This window comes from Nerophis ophidion, linkage group LG01, assembly GCF_033978795.1.
Source record: "Nerophis ophidion isolate RoL-2023_Sa linkage group LG01, RoL_Noph_v1.0, whole genome shotgun sequence".
Taxonomy (NCBI): Eukaryota; Metazoa; Chordata; class Actinopteri; order Syngnathiformes; family Syngnathidae; genus Nerophis; species Nerophis ophidion.
The window spans coordinates 25,844,277-25,862,822 of record NC_084611.1 but is presented as its reverse complement, the minus strand read 5'-3'; the positions used below and the strand labels follow the sequence as shown (position 1 = coordinate 25,862,822).

Genomic DNA, 18,546 nt, shown 5'->3' with positions numbered 1-18,546 from the left:
ATAAGTTATCCATCAATTTGTACGTAAAAAAAAAAAAATCATATGAATAGGCAATTGTGTAATACTGTAATACAGTGGTTCCTAAATGGGGGTATACGTACTCCAGGGGGTACTTGAAGGTATGCCAAGGGGTACGTGAGATTTTTAAAAATATTCTAAAAGTAGCTACAATTCAAAAATCCTTTATAAATATATTTATTGAATAATACTTCACCAAAATATGAATGTAAGTTCAAAAACTGTGAAAAGAAATGCAACAATGCAATTCAGTGTTGACAGCTAGATTTTTTGCGGACATGTTCCATAAATATTGATGTTAAAGATTTCTTTTTTTGTGAAGAGATGTTTAGAATTAAGTTCATGAATCCAGATGGATCTCTATTACAATCCCCAAAGAGGGCACTTTAAGTTGATGACTACTTCTACGTGTAGGAATCTTTGTTCATAATAGAATCACTTTTTTATTTTTCAACAAGTTTTTAGTTATTTTTATATCTTTTTTTCCAAATAGTTAAAGAAAGACCACTACAAATGAGCAATATTTTGCACTGCTATACAATTTAATAAATCAGAAACTGATGACATAGTGCTGTATTTTACTTCTTTATTTCTTTTTTTCAAACAAAAATGCTTTGCTCTGATTAGGGGGTACTTCAATTAAAAAAAATGTTCACAGGGGTACATCACTGAAAAAAGGTTGCGAACCACTACTGTGATATCATGAGGTGATTGTACATTGAAATGCATACATATTCAGTTACAAACGGCCCTTTGAGGGCAGCCATATCTATGAAGTGGCCCTCAATGAAAAAACAAGTTTGACACCTTTGCCTTAAGAGAGCCGAGTAATTTTGGAACTTAATAATTCTTCAATGGCTGCATCAAAATTGGCCGAAAGATATTAATATATAAAAATATAATTATGAACTTTTTATTATCAAAATAATCCTTAAATGACAAACCTGCACAAAAAGACAGTTTATCGTAAAATTAACATATATGATTCTTGAGTTTAAGATTTCAATTAGGAATAGTGGCTTTCGATTTATAATTTTTTATTTTTGTCTAGCTGATTCAGCTACTTGTTTCTATTCAAAGCATGCAGCAAAACGTCATAAAAATACTGCAATACAGTAATGGGCGGTGCCTTGCAGACGACGATAATGGCGTGTAATGTTACAAAAACAGTAGGTCGCATTTTGGCTTAGTTTTTTCCACAAAAAATGTTGATGCAAACACACTAATCTTTATTTATATATAAACCCCGTTTCCATATGAGTTGGGAAATTGTGTTGGATGTAAATATAAATGGAATACAATGATTTGCAAATCCTTTTCGACCCATATTCAATTGAATGCACTACAAAGACAAGATATTTGATGTTCAAACTCATGAACTTTATTTTTTTTTTGCAAATAATAATTAACTTGGAATTTCATGGCTGCAACACGTGCCAAAGTAGTTGGGAAAGGGCATGTTCACCACTGTGTTACATCACCTTTTCTTTTAACACTTAATAAATGTTTGGGAACTGAAGAAACTAATTGTTGAAGCTTTGAAAGTGGAAATCTTTCCCATTCTTGTTTTATGTAGAGCTTCAGTCGTTCAACAGTCCGGGTCTCCGCTGTCGTATTTTATGCTTCATAATGCGCCACACATTTTCGATGGGAGACAGGTCTGGACAGCAGGTGGGACAGGAAAGTACCCGCACTCTTTTTTTACGAAGCCATCCATCCATCCATCAATTTTCTACTGCTTATTCCCTTTGGGTTCGCAGGGGGCGCTGGTGCCTATCTCAGCTACAATCGGGCGGAAGGCGGGGTACACACTGGACAAGTCGCCACCTCATCACAGGGCCAACACAGATAGACAGACCACATTCACACTCACATTCACACGCCAATTTAGTGTTGCCAATCAACCTATCCACAGGTGCATGTCTTTGGAAGTGGGAGGAAGCCGGAGAACCCGGAGGGAACCCACGCAGTCCCGGGGAGAACATGCAAACTCCACACAGAAAGATCCCGAGCCTGGGATTGAACCCCAGACTACTCAGGACCACCTCATCTGGCTCCTCTCGATGTGGAGGAGCAGCGGCTTTACGTTGAGCTCCTCCCGGATGGCAGAGCTTCTCACCCTATCTCTAAGGGAGAGCCCCGCCACCCGGCAGAGGAAACTCATTTCGGCCGCTTGTACCAGTGATCTTCTCCTTTCAGTCATGACCCAGAGCTCATGACCATAGGTGAGGATGGGAACGTAGATCGACCGGTAAATTGAGAGCTTTGCCTTCTGGCTCAGCTCCTTCTTCACCACAACGGATCGATACAACGTCCGCATTACTGAAGACGCCGCACTGATCTGCCTGTCGATCTAATGATCCACTCTTCCCTCACTCATGAACAAGACTCCTAGGTACTTGAACTCCTCCACTTGGGGCAGGGTCTCCTCCCCAACCCGGAGATGGCACTCCACCCTTTTCCGGGCGAGAACCATGGACTCGGACTTGGAGGTGCTGATTCTCATTCCGGTCACTTCACACTCGGCTGCGAACCGATCCAGTGAGAGCTGAAGATCCCGGCCAGATGAAGCCATCAGGACTACATCATCTGCAAAAAGCAGAGACTTAATCCCGTGGCCACCAAACCGGATCCCCTCAACGCCTTGGCTGTGCCTAGAAATTCTGTCCATAAAAGTTATGAACAGAATCGGTGACAAAGGACAGCCTTGGTGGAGTCCAACCCTCACTTGAAACGTGTCCGACTTACTGCCAGCAATGCGGACCAAGCTCTGACACTGATCATACAGGGAGCGGACTGCCACAATAAGACAGTCCGGTACCCCATACTCTCTGAGCACTCCCCACAGGACTTCCCGAGGGACACGGTCGAATGCCTTCTCCAAGTCCACAAAGCACATGTAGACTGGTTGGGCAAACTCCAATGCACCCTCAAGAACCCTGCCGAGAGTATAGAGCTGGTCCACAGTTCCACGACCAGGACGAAAACCACACTGTTCCTCCTGAATCCAAGGTTCGACTATCTGGCGAAGCCTCCTCTCCAGTACACCTGAATAAACCTTACCGGGAAGGCTGAGTAGTGTGATCCCACGATAGTTGGAACACACCCTCCGGTCCCCCTTCTTAAAGAGAGGGACCACCACCCCGGTCTGCCAATCCAGAGGTACCGCCCCCGATGTCCACGCGATGCTGCAGAGTCTTGTCAACCAAGACAGCCCCACAGTATCCAGAGCCTTAAGGAACTCCGGGCGGATCTCATCCACCCCCGGGGCCTTGCCGCCGAGATGCTTTTTAACTACCTCGGCGACCTCAGCCCCAGAAATAGGAGAGTCCACCACGGATTCCCCAGGCACCGCTTCCTCAAAGGAAGACGTGTTGGTGGGATTGAGGAGGTCTTCGAAGTATTCCCTCCACCGATCCATAACATCCGCAGTCGAAGTCAAATATATTGTCTTTGTAGCATATTCAACTGAATATGAGTTGAAAATGATTTGCAAATCATTGTATTCTGTTCATATTTACATCAGACACAATTACCCAGCTCATATGGAAACGGGGTTTTGGGAAGTTGGTATGTTTTTGTCATCACGACAATGAGCGTGATCTTTTTTTGTTAATACAGTCGCTATGGTAAAAAAAATATATAATCAATGTTACTGCTAATCATTGACCCATTTCAGTGCCTCATGTTAATTAGAACACCTCCTTAAAGTTGATTTGGTGGAAGTTATGTGTTATATTATCTATAACTGGTCTCCCAACATTATATGTATATTTCAGGTTGAAGTAGTTTTAAAAACTTGACTTGTTTAAAATGGGGTGCGAAATTTTACATTTGCTGTATATTCCAACAGCAGTCTTTGGAAAAGCACATTAACCACAAATGAGAGAGGATATTAAAAGGTCCCATCAATTGAGGATGTGTACCTGTGATCACAGGGTTGCCCAGTTGCAAGAGCATGCGAACCTCGTGGCCGTGTAGATGGAAGTTGTGAGATATCTCGTCAAAAAGCAAGTAGTGGCTTCCTCCTGTATGGCAGACAGCGTTGTCAACAATAGCTTCTTTTGGCACAACTTGCTCTGCTTTAATATCCACAACTACAGCCAGATACATGTTTCAATAATGAACTCAATTTATTAACTGAGTTTATAGGTAATGAATTGAGTTTGAAGATAAAACTGAGCATTTTATCTTTTCATAGGCATATATTTATATAATTTTTGCCTGTTATCCCAGATTGCTTTTTCACAAATAAATGTGTCGCAAAAGCATCCTACAACTGAATTGAGTTGCTGCGCCATACAATTTTCTTCTATTCTTTTGAGAGACTGTTATACGGGGGGAAAAATGCACCACAATGACTGCTCCGCTACTCACCAATTAGGCAGACAGTCAGGATCTTGGCAGACTGGAGCAGTGGGAGAGCCAGCAGCAAGCACATCCAAAACACAAGCCCCATGATGTTGGTGCCACACTGATCTGCAGCCAAAGTCCCGTAAATAGTCTTCCAGTTCAAAAATAAACAGCAATGAAAGCGTTCTTGTGCGAAACAGTCGCTATAGTCTGGGTTTTTTCAAATTCACAGAAATGTTTTAATTGAACTCTACTTCAAAACGGTGGAAGGCAAGAAAAAAAAAGCAAGTTCTGCAGAAAAGAAAAAGTTTTTGCATGTTTTGACAATCAAGCTGATAGGAGAAGACATGTACAATATGTGAGGTTAATTGGCGGTGCTTTGGCGTAATGCAAATAAGGGGAAAGGTCCGACCTTAAGGCGTTGATCTGTTGTTGTCGTTCAGGAGGCTGCATGCCGGTCTGTGTGCATGGTTCTGTCCACAAGACACATGAGCTTCTCCGCTTTTCTCTAAAAGTCACATCGACCAGCATTGGACCTGCAGTGTTAATGAAAGGGAGGGACCAGGAGGAGGGGCGGCGGCGAAGGGGGGCTCAGGGTCCCCCAAAGCACTTCTTGAATCAAACTAGACAAACAGAATTGTTTAAAAAAGACAAAATCATAGGGATATAAAGGTTCCATTTTTTTCCCTGCATGCAATGCCATTTGGTGGTTATATTCTTTACGCGACCCCATAGGTCTTTGGAGTTGGACAGCTGGGAGCTGCAAAGTGGTACTGAGGACACAGAGGAGTGGATTGGGATGGACGAAGGACTGTTAAGGACAGAAGGCGATGAAAGGAAGCCCTGGAAGAGGTAAAATGAATGAAATAATTGAAAAATCCTGTGCTATATAACAAAGTTTAGTAACGTGCTGGTACCAAGTTTGTGTGCTATGATGAAAGAGCAGCGGTTAAGGGCATCTAGAATTATTGCTCCCTCTGGAGGAACCTTAGTAGCTCGCTTTCCCCCAAAATCTGCAGTGTTATTAAAAAGGAGGGACAAGGAGGAGGGGCAGTGGCAAAGGGGAGTTATGGGTTCCCAAATATCAAACTGGACAAACGGTAATGTTCAATAAAGGCAACATACGGTATTATGTAATGTAATTTTCCCCCGAAGCAACCCCATTTCGTGGCTAACATTCATAGAAAAAAAAACATTTAAGGAAATATTTGTCTTGCTTATTATTGGATTTCTTGGAAGGGACGCGGTAGTACGTAGAACAGAACATCCCAGCTAAAAGGGGCTATAATGGGGTTGCGGGTGCTCCGGAAGGTCGCTGCTGGCAAGTGAGGCTTGACATGTAGGTTATCCTGGACAATGCACTCATTGTGGACGCAAACCGATGCGCCTCTGTGTCAGAGAGGTCATTAGAAAAACAAGTGAATCAGAAGAACTGCTGGAGGGTTTCAGGAAAAAGAAAACGAGTCAGAATGGGTCAGCGCCATCATGGCTGATGTTTTCTAAAGTTAGCTGGTTAGTTAATGCGTGTCTACATGTTGAAGCGGTGCAGGTTTACTCAATACCCACAAAGTTCTATTTATTTTGAAAGAAAATAACAATAGATGTATATACTGCTTTTTAATTATGATGTAGAAGACAGTTAATATATGTGCCATCAATCAATTAGGAAACTGTTGAGTCTTTCCTCATGGCTGATGGGCCTGTAGCACATTATGAACATTCTGAAAGAGAAAAAAAAACATGTATGTCTCAGAGAAAATATGACAGAAAATAAACTAGAATGACACTATAGTATAGATTCAGAATCATAGGAACAGCAACAGATATACAGCACACCTCTTACATTCAACTGAAACTATAAGCTACTACGGTAACAAGCTAAGGTTTGTATTTGACTGAGAAATGTGAAAAATGTATTGCATGATGATGCATTCTATCAAAAACAGTGATACAAAAAATAAAAAACTTGACGCTAGTTATAAAAGATGTGAGGGCAGAGGTATTCTGCTTTAAGTAACATTTACTTTAAAAGGGACTAATGATGAATTGTGTGTTTTCTGACTTAAAACAATTGTTACAATGTTGGGTTAAACAATGCCAAAGCATCAAATCATAAGGTTCATGCATTTGGGTGTGAACTTGCACACAGTTGTGAATGGCTCTGCGGCATTGTGCCATCTGGCCAAGTTGTCAACGCGAGGTGGATTAACTTATTTTACATTTAGTAAAGCGCTCAGCCAAAAAAGCTCAAATATATATTATTAAATGTCTTATTAATTTCATCTAACATAGACAGACAACATTTACACTCACATTCACACACTAGGGCCAATTTAGTGTTGCCAATCAGCATCGAAGTATCTTTTTTTTCAGGTCTGAATTGTTCGGAGTGTGTGCAACTGTACCTTGTGACCGAGTGAATCTATATAATGTTTATGAGGTTCATTTTTGACCTTGTCTGGAAAAAATGTACGACTTTAAAACATATATTCAAAAGATAAATTCCAATACTTTTGAAGAGAGTGAGGTGTGGTTTCATTTGCAATTTGGGAACGACTTCACAAACCAACATCTGGCATACAGCCTCAAAAAATTTGTTATAAATGTGAATGTGGATCAAAACTAATGCAAACTTTGCCTAATATCAAATATTTGGACTACAAAGAAGTGTTTTACATGTAGATTAAAATCATCATAGATCCCTTTGAAAATAGCAACTTTATAATCATTTGAACACCATGTAAATTCCTAATCACGATTGATGTCCGCGGTATAAAACAGAAGTTTTTAAAGTGTGAGGTATAAGGAGAGGACAAAAACACAACAGTTTTTCAAACCTGCTAAATTAATGTCAGTGATTTAGATTTTTAGTTCCAATATATTAAGTGAGTAGACAGAGTCTGGAATGAGAATATGCCACAAAATATGCTTCATAAAAAATTCTCTGAGGGGAAGCTGGCTGCAGCACATCTTGAAAACCCCTGCTTTCACTTTAGTGATGTGCTTGGAGCTAAACTTAAAAATGATCAAGGTTTTTGTGACTGATAAAAAAAAAAACAAAGTAGTCTTTACAAACTTACGATGAACAGGTGGTTGTTTCTGCTCTCGACCAGGTTCCGAAATATAGAATGCTTCGAGAGGACCGAAAAAGGGACGCTATCTCCTGGATTGTAGCCCAGATCTGTGAATATCTGCACCAGATTCTAGAGGGCAGCAGAGAACGATGAAATGAGTTGTTTTAATGTCACATTGATCAGTTAAGACTTGCTCCATTTGAAATTATGTCTGTTTACTGTGTAAACAAAATGAAATAAAGGTGACTCAGGTTCCCCTATACCTCATTTTTTTCCTCCTGGCTCAAGCTGTGTTGAGGAAAAAGGGTGCCACCTTTAATCCTGCTCAGTTCAGGGCACAAGGCAGAAAGGAGAGCAGGGATGGAGATTAGCTGCTCCTCCAAACTGTTGACTGACGCACACTCTTCATCGTCTTCTTCTCCGTCCTCTTCATTGTCCTCTCTTTCTTCTTCTTTCTCCTCCTCTTCTTCTTCTTCCTCCTTGTCCTTCTTGTCCTCTTCTTCGGGCTCTGAGGAGCTGAGCACCGTGGTGGCCTCTTCAGGGCTGGTCTCAGACTGCAAACAGAAAATTCATAATTTCATTGTCATTGAATCATCTGTTGAACATTTGATTGATGAGTGCCTGCTTATTCTCTGCTCACTAATGAACTCACTGTGACAACAGACTCAGAGGAAGGGTACTTGAGATGATGTCCCGTCATTACACTCAGCGCTCTGATGAAGCCTTGTTTGGGATCTGGATCAGGGGTGAAGTACAGTAGCATGGACATGTAGTACAGACGAGACGGTGGGTCAGAGTGGTCTGCAAACACCTGGAAGAATAACTAAGTAGGAAAAAGACAAAGGTATTTAAATAACATGGTACTATTGTCATGACAATTGCGAGGCACTGCAGGAGCATTTATTACCTTGCGTATTTTTTCCTGACGATCAAACTGTGACAACTCAGATGAGTCCTCCCTGGGAAACCACAACTCTGTCTGGTGTGATAAGAGGAAGGACAACCACTTGAGTTTGTGTAAGCTTTTAAACAAAGACACACCATGGAAACTTCAGACAAACCTGCAGATATTGGTCCTCGCTTATGTAGCCAGAGCCTTCAGCGTCCGCTTCCTTGAAACGCTGGCGCGCACTCAGCAGGGCTGTTAGAGAAGGAAACGGCCAAGGCAGAGCAGCACTGAGCAGGAACTGGCGCCAGTCAATCTGCTTATAGTCATCCAAGAGCTGAGAGATCATTTCGTTCAGCTACAAGAGAGAGAGAGAGAATGTGATAGGATGAATCCGTCATAAATCTGCATCCGTCCTTCCATGCATCCATCCATCCATCCATTCATTTTCTACAGCTTGTCCCATTCGGAGTTGTAAGTGGAAGGCTGTGTACACCCTGGACAAGTCACGACCTCATGGCAGGGCCAAGAGAGATAGACAGACAACATTTACACTAACATTCACACGCTAGTGCCAATTTAGTGTTGCCATGAATCTACAATCACAGTTAAATCCCCAAATGATATACACTCAGTTGGCCACGACCTGAGATACACCTGCACGCTTTCCAGTTCCTTCACGCGGCGCAAGTAAATTTCGGATGTTTCACCCTTCCAGTCGTGTACAGCTCCTCAGACATCTTGTTCCCTGTGGCTCTGCCCCAGCCTTGCGGTTATAGTATTAAAGTGTTTTTTTTCTCCGCTCCTTCTGTGTGCGAATTTAATTTCTCACACCTCAAGTGTGCATCCTTTGTCTTTTTTTCCTCATTCTGGTGTTCTTTTTGTCATTCTTCTTTTCTTTTTTTTTCTGCGCTGAGTTGGGGTCCTACTGCGGCTATGCCAATCGAGACAGTAGCTACTGGCCAACATGGAAGAACGAAAGACAACGCCTCTACTCTGTGCTCACTGGCTTTAGACAGACTTTTGGCAATCATGACCAGCTGCTGCGTGATTTGATGGCCACCTTCCAGATGCAGTAGGTCATTGTCGGCACCCTCCGCTAGCGTGTCGATATGACGAGCACTGTGACTCATCCGGAGGTCACGCTGGGACAGGGACATTCCCACCTTCACCAGCGGCTATTTCTCACACTCCTCGGCAGACCAATATTCCTCACTTCATCTGTTTCTAGGGTAAGTCTGGCTGCTGCGAAAACTTTCTGCATCAGTGCTCATTAGTTTTTGACCAGCAACCTGGTTCCTATTCAACTGACAAGGCTAAGATAACTTTTATCATGAGCCTGCTATCGGACAAAGCCGCCGCTTGGGCCATGATGGTTAGTAAGAACTCTCCTGCTGTGCGCTCGTCACTAACCTTGTTAACAAATTAAATAATTAAGGTTTTTAATTTCCTCCTAAAAGGCAAGGAAGCAGGTAGCCGTCTGTTGGACTCCATCCCTCTGTTGGGCTCCATCCATACATTCTCATTGACCTTCACATCCTCGCAGCAGGGAGCGAATTTGGTGGTACTGCTTATGCAGCATTTCTCACAAGGGATTAAATTGTCACATCAAGAACTTGCGAAACGTCACAAAACTGCCATCCTTGACACACTGATTGAATTAGCCATATTAGTCATATAGATGATACAATTTCACAAATGCAATAGAGAGGATGCTAGGGAGGATATCGTCCCTCTTTGCCTCGTGGAGCAAATCGACAGCAGCAGGAGTCGACCCTGTAATCGTTCCTGCCATAACCAGCACTCTTCAGCCTAACGGCATGGTACCAATACAGTTTGGAAGAGAAGTCGCCGCTGCTGAGCGAGCTCGTCGACAAAAAAATATGCCTTTGTCGCAACTGTGGAAGCCTAGACCATCGTATATCCAAATTTCCCCTTTGTCCTCCTAGACAGACGACGCCTGCCCCTACTGCTCCTCAAAGATTCTTCTTCTCCTGCGGGGAACAACAAACAGCTTGCTTCTAATAAATTGTGTGAGTACACACAAGCTCCCAGCCATGGAAAAAGACGTGAACTTTCAGGGAATTTTTCGAAGGGGGAAGCAGTGTCAAGATTGTTGCATTTATTGACTTATGCTTCATGGACTCAGACTTTGTGAACTTACTTAAGATTGCTAAAATTAAGCTTTGCTCCCCCAAGGAGGTCTGGTCTTTAGCTGGCCGCTAAGTAGCAAGTGTGACGCACCAAATTGAGACGTTAGCTTTACAGTTGTCGGGTTTAAAAGGCATGAAGCGATTCACATCTTTATCCTTCCATGTCAGTGTATTGCTGAAACTTCATAATCCCAGTATTGATTGGGGGAGGACCACCATTTTGAATCGGAGCACCTTCTGCTACTCAAATTGTTTGCTCTCCGCTGTTCCCTCGACATCCAAGCCTACCCACATTAGTGATATCAATAATCTTCCTCATCCAAGACCAAGGTCCTTAAAAAAGTTCCTGCAGGTAAGTTATTTGTATTGACTGAACTGAGGTCTGAAGTCCTGCAGTAGGGACACATGTCCAAAGTAGTAGCGTGTCATCCTGGCATGAGGCGCATACTGATTGTGATCTTGCATAGATTCAGTTGAAAGGCAATGGAAAAAGACATCAAGGACTTTGTGAATGCCCGCTCCATCGGTGCCAGAGGCACATCCTTTCATTGCCCTGCAGCCGGTCTCCACCACCCTTTGCCAATTCCATCACGACCATTGGTGCCACATAGTCCAAGATTTCATCACAGGCTTTCCAGTTTCCCGGAGCGACTCAGTCATATTTAATGTGGTCTTCTGTGTGCCATTTGTGGACCATGTTTCTCACACTTTAAGTGTGCATCCTTGGTTATGTTTTCCTTACTCCTTTTTGAGTGCTCTTTTTGTTGTTATTTTGATTTATTTTTCTGCCCTGCATTGGGGTCCTACTGCAGCTAAGCCTGACCGTGACACTAGGGCTGTCAAATTATATATATTTTAATCAGATTGATCACATTTTGAAATTTGGATTAGTTATGACTAATCACAGGTTATGACTTGCTTGCATAATTTTAATTACCTTAAGAAATGACAAACACAATTTTATTGTCAGAATGTCATTCACGAACATTTCTAAATGTTCTAGTTCAGTGGTTCTTAACCTTGTTGGACGTACCGAACCCCACCAGTTTCATATGCGCATTCACCGAACCCTTCTTTAGTGAAAAATATAATGGGTTTTTTTTTCAAATTCAAGAAAAAGTCTTTTTTTTTTTTTACTGGTGCACAAAATGAACCGTGCATGAACATCACTTCGTTCCAAGAACAAAACCAACACAGTGCATGACCTCAAAAAAAAATTACACACCACACATTACCATGAATTGATTAATGTGGACCCCGAGTTAAACAAGTTGAAAAATGTATTCGGGTGTTACCATTTAGTGGTCAATTGTACGGAATATCGACTGTACTGTGTAAACTGTACTGTTTCATATAATGTATTCTCTTCCTTTGCAATCTGCTAGTAAAAGTTTCAATCGATCAATCAAACAACCTGCAAATCAGATGGAAAATTAGAGGGAACATTAATGTTTGGGGGTATCCCTAATATGGCGATAGGGAGAAGGTTTTTTTACACGATAAGTCGGATGTGTCTTTACCTCCGTGGCGGAGGCTGCGCCGAACCCCTGAGGCCGACTCACCGAACCCCTAGGGTTCGATCGAACCCAGGTTAAGAAACACTGTTCTAGTTGAATGCATGTCAAATTGTTGCACAAAACCTTGTAACTTCTAAAGCAATTTATCTAAATTTCTTTTCTACTATATTTTGGTGTGAAATGTGCCAGTCATCACATCATTTTTGTAATGACGTATTCATTGATTAGATCACTGAAGGTATGGCAGATTAGGTAAAAGAGCTTGTGCGGACCAAATAAATTGCTTGATTAATCCAAGTGTGCACAGTTCATGATTAATGCGATCATTTTCCTTACATTTGATAGCCCTAATACATACATATACATATATAGCAGTGGTGGGCTGTTAGGGCCAGCAAGGCCTGCTCTGCTGGCTTAACATGACCAGAAATAATGATCATAATTAAAGATAAAATATTTGTTTTATTTACTTTTCCTTCATGTCATATTATGCTCTTTCCAGTGTTGTTGTTTTTAGGTTAGAGTTTGTATCCAATCAGAATTCAGCTAGCTTAAGTTGCCATGCAGTACAAAATCTGCCCGTGGCTTTCAGAATCAACAATGCAAGCCTCTGTGCATTGTAAGTGAACGGACACGTACGGTTGATAGACAATTGCCATAACCAATGAGATCACAAGTCGTTGTCAGTAAGGCCTTCTAGCTGGCCTTACGCTGTGATTGAAACTCACTTGGGAGTCCCAAGTGAGTTTCAATCACAAGTTGTGAGAACAGGAAGTGGCACCAGAGCCATACGAGCCATAGAAAGCCACAGAAAACTCACCTGTACTCACAAAGAAGGAGAATAAAATGTTGATTAGGTGGCATATATATATTTGCAAGGCCATTTTCAAGAAGGATACTAAAGAAAAACTACATCTTGTGAGACTAGGTCGGCCGACACCGACGAGCAGTACCACTGGCTTATACAGCGTTAAATGGGTGCGACAAATTGTGAGTTCAAATATTTTATTTCTTAATTGTTCATGTTTCATTTGTTATTTTTTTTTTTCACTTTGACAGTACCACATAAGATATGTTTTAATTGCTGAAGCGGGTTTATTGAATATTAAATACACCGAAAAATGGACCGGTTTGGACACTATTGAGGGGTTTCAATGGCCAGTAGTGTGCAAGTGTGTTTATGTATGGTATCTCCAGCCATGTCCATGCGTTGACATAAATTACGGTATTTTGAGAGCTGCAGTTGGACTAAGTAGGACATCACTGAAGGCCTAGGTGAGAAACAAACGGCCTGCCACTGATATATAGCCTAGCCCCTGGCCAATTTCTTTTTTAGCTCCAATGTGGCTCCCAAATTCAAGATTCTAAACACCCCTGCTTTAATGAGAGGCAATGGAAAAGATGTATTCAAAATGCTGCTCAGTGTTATTTGAAGTATGCAACCACTCCCGCGACCCCAAAAGGGACAAGTGAAGAATGGATGGAACTATGCACTGTATCATAATAGGTTTTACTTTATTTTTAGCTATGTTACAAACTCAACTCAGAGATTAGATCTTACTAAATGTGGCTGGGTACCTTATATTGTGAATGCTGTGTGCTTACACTATTTGACGTAAGGCTGCATACCTGTGTATCAGTCATGGTCATCCAGGGTTCGGGCAGGGCATTAAAAGGGACAATGTCACGGATCAGACGGAAGAAATCAGAATTGGAAATGAAGCCTGAAAATGTTTTAAGAGAGAATGAGGATAATTACTAGAGTAGATACAAATATTAATTATAAAGACAGCTAGACAGGACACCAATACTGTCCAATTTGCTTGCTGTGTGTACCTGATGCAGCCTCGTTGCAGAAAGAGTTGTAAAGTGACTCCAGCTGAAGGATGGTCAGTGTGGATGGTGTTATTTTCTCTGATGCGAGAGGACTTGGTGGGGCCGGTGGACTTGGCACCAGTCGTGAGTCTCCATTGAAATAGAAATAAATATTTTCCTGCAGAAAGCACATATTAAAAAATTAAGATTATTAAACATTAGATATAGCAACATTATTTTTGAACCAACCATTAAACCTACAAAATAAACCTTTTTGGTATTGGAACTAATGGTTATATTCGTGGGTCCGTCCTGACTTTGGTATTGGCAGTGTTTGGAGTATTTTCGTTAAAAGGGTAACACAATGACTATCTCTTACTTCGAGGTAATAGTTTACCCATTACAATCTCAATGATACATTCAAACTTTCTGGTGACCTGACCTGACATGTCCACTTTTTGCTAAATCTTCCACCACTCCATTAATTCAAACACTCAGTAATACATTAGACCAGTGGTCCCCAACCTTTTTGTATCCGCGGACCGGTCAACGCTTAATAATTTGTCTCGCGGCCCGGGGGGAATCCTTTTTTTTTTTTTTTTTTTCTTTGTCATGAAAAAGGGACGTTTTTGTCATGAAAAATTGAGGTTTTTGTGGTTGGTGCCCTAATTATAAGTGTATATTGTGTTTTTTATGTTGATTTAATAAAAATAAATAAATAAAAAATAAATAAAATAAAAATAAAAATGAATAAAAAATTATTCTGCGGCCCGGTGGTTGGGGACCACTGCATTAGACCTCTAGTGAGGACTTGGGTTTCTGTTTAGGTCCCTCTCCCTGCACATGTTAACGGCTGGCCTTTAAGTTACAGCATCATTGGATGAAATAAACATCAATCATTATAGCAGCACCAATTAAGTGTACAAGGTAAGTATTAAACATCTGGCAACTAAGTGTTTATTTTGTTTGCTTTATTTTTACTGTAGTTCATATACACACCCCACTTCCATGAGTTGGGAAATTGTGTTAGATGTAAATATAAACAGAACACAATGATTTGCAAATCCATCCATCCATCCATCCATTTCTACCGCTTATTCCTTTTCAACTCATATTCAATTGAATGCACTACTAAGACAACATATTTGATGTTCAAACTCAAAAACTTTATATATATTTTTTTTGCAATTAATAATAAAATTTCATTGCTGCAACATATGTGAAAGTAGTTGGGAAAGGGCATGTTCACCACTGTGTTTCATCACCTTTTCTTTTAACAACACTCAATAAATGTTTGGGAACTGAGGAAACTAACTGTTGAAGCTTTGAAAGTGGAATTCTTTCCCATCTTTGTTTCATGTAGAGCTTCAGTCGTTCAACAGTCCGGGGTCTCCGCTGTCGTATTTTACGCTTCATAATGCGCCACACATTTTCAATGGGAGACAGGTCCGGACTCCAGGCGGGCCAGGAAAGTACCCGCACTCTTTTTTTCGAAGCCACGCTGTTGTAACACATGCTGAATGTGGCTTGGCATTGTCTTGCTGAAATAAGCAGGGGCATGCATGAAAAAGACGGCGCTTAGATGGCAGCATATGTTGTTCCAAAACCTGTATGTTCCTTTCAGCATTAATGGTTCCTTTACAGATGTGTAAGTTACCCATGCCTTGGGCACTAATGCACTCCCATACCATCACAGATGCTGGCTTTTGAACTTTGCGTGGATGACACAATGTCGAATATTTCCAAAAACAATTTCAAATGTGGACTCGTCAGACCACAGAACACTTTTCCACTTTGCATCAGTCCATTTTAGATGATCTCGGGCCCAGAGAAGCCGGCGGTGTTTCTGGATGTTGTTGATAAATGGCTTTCGCTTTGCATAGTAGAGCTTTAACTTGCACAAACAGATGTAGCGACAAACTGTATTTAGTGACAGTGGTTTTCTGAAGTGTTCCCGAGCCCATGTGGTGATATCCTTTAGAGATTAATGTCGGTTTTTGATACAGTGCCGTCTGAGGGGATCGAAGGTCGCGGTCATTCAATGTTGGTTTCCGGCCATTCCGCTCACGTGGAGTGATTTCTCCAAATTCTCTGAACCTTTTGATGATATTATGGCCCGTAATGTTGAAATCCCTAAATTTCTTGCAATTGCACTTTGAGAAACGTTGTTCTTAAAATGTTTGACTATTTGCTCACTCAGTTGTGGACAAAGGGGTGTACCCTCGCCCCATCCTTTCTTGTGAAAGGACTGAGCATTTTTTGGGAAGCTGTTTTTATACCCAATCATGGCACCAACCTGTTCCCAATTAGCCTGCACACCTGTGGGATGTTCCAAATAAGTGTTTGATGAGCATTCCTCAACTTTATCAGTATTTATTGCCACCTTTCCCAACATCTTTGTCACGTGTTGCTGGCATCAAATTCTAAAGTTAATGATTATTTGCCAAAAACAAAAAGTTTATCAGTTTGAACATCAAATATGTTGTCTTTGTAGCATATTCAACTGAAAATGGGTTGAAAATGATTTGCAAATCATTGTATTCCGTTTATATTTACATCTAACACAATTTCCCAACTCATATGGAAACGGGGTTTGTAGGGCCTGATCTATTAAGAGCCTAAATTACCCTTGCTAAATAGAATGCACAAACTAAATAATTGTACAAACTATCGTGTTGAGGGTGATTTACTACAGTAAGTGCATAAGTGGTGCAGACGGGCCTATCTAAATATGGTTTTGCGTTACTACCGGCTGTCACCATGAAAAACCTTGTTGACTGCCCATCAATGGCACCATGCTCCAACCTGTGTTGTTTGTGGTGTCAGGAAGGTGCAGCAATTTATGCAGTGATTTACAACGGAACTGATTATTTTTAGTACACCGAGGGTGTGCTTCGGAAGACACAATAACTGCGATGGTGTGCTGGAATGATCCTGACGCAAGAAACTGCATGTTGCAAGAAGTTTTTTCATATAGATGTATAGATATAAAATTTCCTATATGAAAAGTTTTTTTTCATATAGAAGATGTATTACTATAAGTTCTCCTGCATGAAAAAAACGCCAGCAGACACCAAAATGGAATGATTAAACTTGTTTCAGGTGTCTGCTTGCTCCAAAGCTGCCTCTTAAGTCATCCAGCAGCTATAAAGGGCATTGCTGGTAAGATGATTTGTCTAATAATTTTATTTTATTTCTGACAGTCCAAATATCTCGACACACGCTTGCTATTTCGCTCATTTAATAGATGCAATTCTCAACACTTACCAGCACCAACTCATTCTCAAGCTGATCAGCAGTCTCTATGTAGTGACGCACCACCTCTGTTAGTTGGTCAATACTAGGGAAAAAGAGACAATTAGACAATTTTCTGTTTTTTAGACAGAAAAAGGTTTTGACCGACCTTAAACATTTTAGTGACTCATTGGCACCTTCATTAACACTGACCTATTCATTTCAGCAACATAATGTGCTTCTAACCAGTCCAGCATGTCACTAAAGATCTGTTCAGCTCTGCTTTGCAGGGAGTTCACTAATGCCAGGCCGTGGCCTTTCACAAGCTTAATCCGAGTCTTTGCTGCACTCCCTGGAAAGTACAGAAAAACTGTGTGTACAGGTAAGACATTGAGCCTGATCTACTACAGGTTTGCATGAATTGAAACGTGTAAACTTCACAGTGCACGTTAAGATGATCTACTCAGCTTGTGTGTCAAGTATTGCGTCTGATTTTACGAGCAAAATAACATGTCCAATTCATTTAGCGTGCCTTGAAGTATATGTAGCATATGTGCCAATTATCAGAATGCCCACAATTCTGGAAGGAGAAGAAAAAAAATGTGGTTTATCAAGCCTAAAAGTGTTTGTGGCTGCTGTTTTTGCATCTATAGTACATTTAGCACGTTTGGAAGAAACATGCAAATTGGCATGGAGGGGATTGCAGTGCAATGACAGACAACGGAGATAGAATCCTCTGGCCTTGTCAACATATTTCGACGGTTAAAAATGTAAATATTGGACATACTCAGCAGTGTGATTTTATAGCTACTGTATGACTTAAAGGGGAACTTCACTTTTTTGGGAATTTTGCCTATTGTTCACGATCATTGTGAAAGACAAAACAAAATATCTTATTTTTATTTTATTCCATTCTAAATATTAAATAAATGCAATCAGATGTCCGCTTACAATGGAGCCTCAGCGAGCCGCAATAATACCTATAGAGCCCCTAAAAAACATTCTAACACCTCCATTTGGGTTTCATATACATAATGTAGTTATATATATTGAGTGGGCTCTGCGATGAGGTGGCGACTTGTCTAGGGTGTACCCCGCCGTCCCCCCGAATGCAGCTGAGATAGGCTGCAGCACACCCCGCAACCCCGAAAGGGACAAACGGTAGAAAATTGATGGATGGAAGTTTACATACAATGTAGTAACTAGAACATTTATGATAACATTTAATAGTTATGTATTTATTTTTTTCTTTATCATTGATTTCTGCTTACTGCAGACTTAAGTGCCAACAAACATAATAAAACATCACATACCGTGCAAGGTCTGCTGTCAATAAGATGCCGACTGCTGTGATGTTCATATATTCCCATTTAGGTAAAGAATGGCTCATAATCCTTACGAAAAAACGGGATGGACAAGCGTCTTTGTGTCATTCTGGCCATTTTCGGGTCCTAAATAACTATCAAAGTGTACTAACTTGTTGGAAGACCTACTCA

General features: G+C 41.1%; 2 protein-coding genes across 7 annotated transcripts in view; both read right to left on the bottom strand.

Moving 5' to 3' along the window:
* The window catches only part of LOC133552466 (UDP-glucuronosyltransferase 3A1-like), an 11,102-nt gene extending 5,297 nt beyond the window's left edge, over nt 1-5,805 (bottom strand). Inside the window, exons 1-3 of one of the 2 annotated variants that reach the window (XM_061899663.1) lie at nt 4,784-5,566; nt 4,396-4,497; nt 3,945-4,046 (exon numbers count right to left, since the gene is read on the bottom strand). In XM_061899663.1, coding sequence (XP_061755647.1) covers nt 3,945-4,046; nt 4,396-4,477 — 184 coding nt within the window. In that variant the 5' untranslated portion in view covers nt 4,478-4,497; nt 4,784-5,566. Of the gene's footprint in view, nt 1-3,944; nt 4,047-4,395 lie in introns of both variants that reach the window. The other variant, XM_061899670.1, reaches the window with a different exon arrangement.
* A 116-nt stretch (nt 5,806-5,921) lies between these two features.
* The window catches only part of spef2 (sperm flagellar 2), a 44,979-nt gene continuing 32,354 nt past the window's right edge, over nt 5,922-18,546 (bottom strand). For all 5 annotated transcript variants that reach the window (XM_061899639.1, XM_061899626.1, XM_061899631.1 and 2 more), the window contains 10 exons: nt 17,264-17,402; nt 17,084-17,156; nt 13,838-13,994; nt 13,631-13,725; nt 8,507-8,689; nt 8,353-8,424; nt 8,098-8,268; nt 7,709-7,999; nt 7,452-7,574; nt 5,922-6,092 (listed from right to left, as the gene is read on the bottom strand). In XM_061899639.1, the coding sequence (XP_061755623.1) occupies nt 6,057-6,092; nt 7,452-7,574; nt 7,709-7,999; nt 8,098-8,268; nt 8,353-8,424; nt 8,507-8,689; nt 13,631-13,725; nt 13,838-13,994; nt 17,084-17,156; nt 17,264-17,402 (1,340 nt within the window). In that variant the 3' untranslated portion in view covers nt 5,922-6,056. The remainder of the gene's footprint in view (nt 6,093-7,451; nt 7,575-7,708; nt 8,000-8,097; nt 8,269-8,352; nt 8,425-8,506; nt 8,690-13,630; nt 13,726-13,837; nt 13,995-17,083; nt 17,157-17,263; nt 17,403-18,546) is intronic.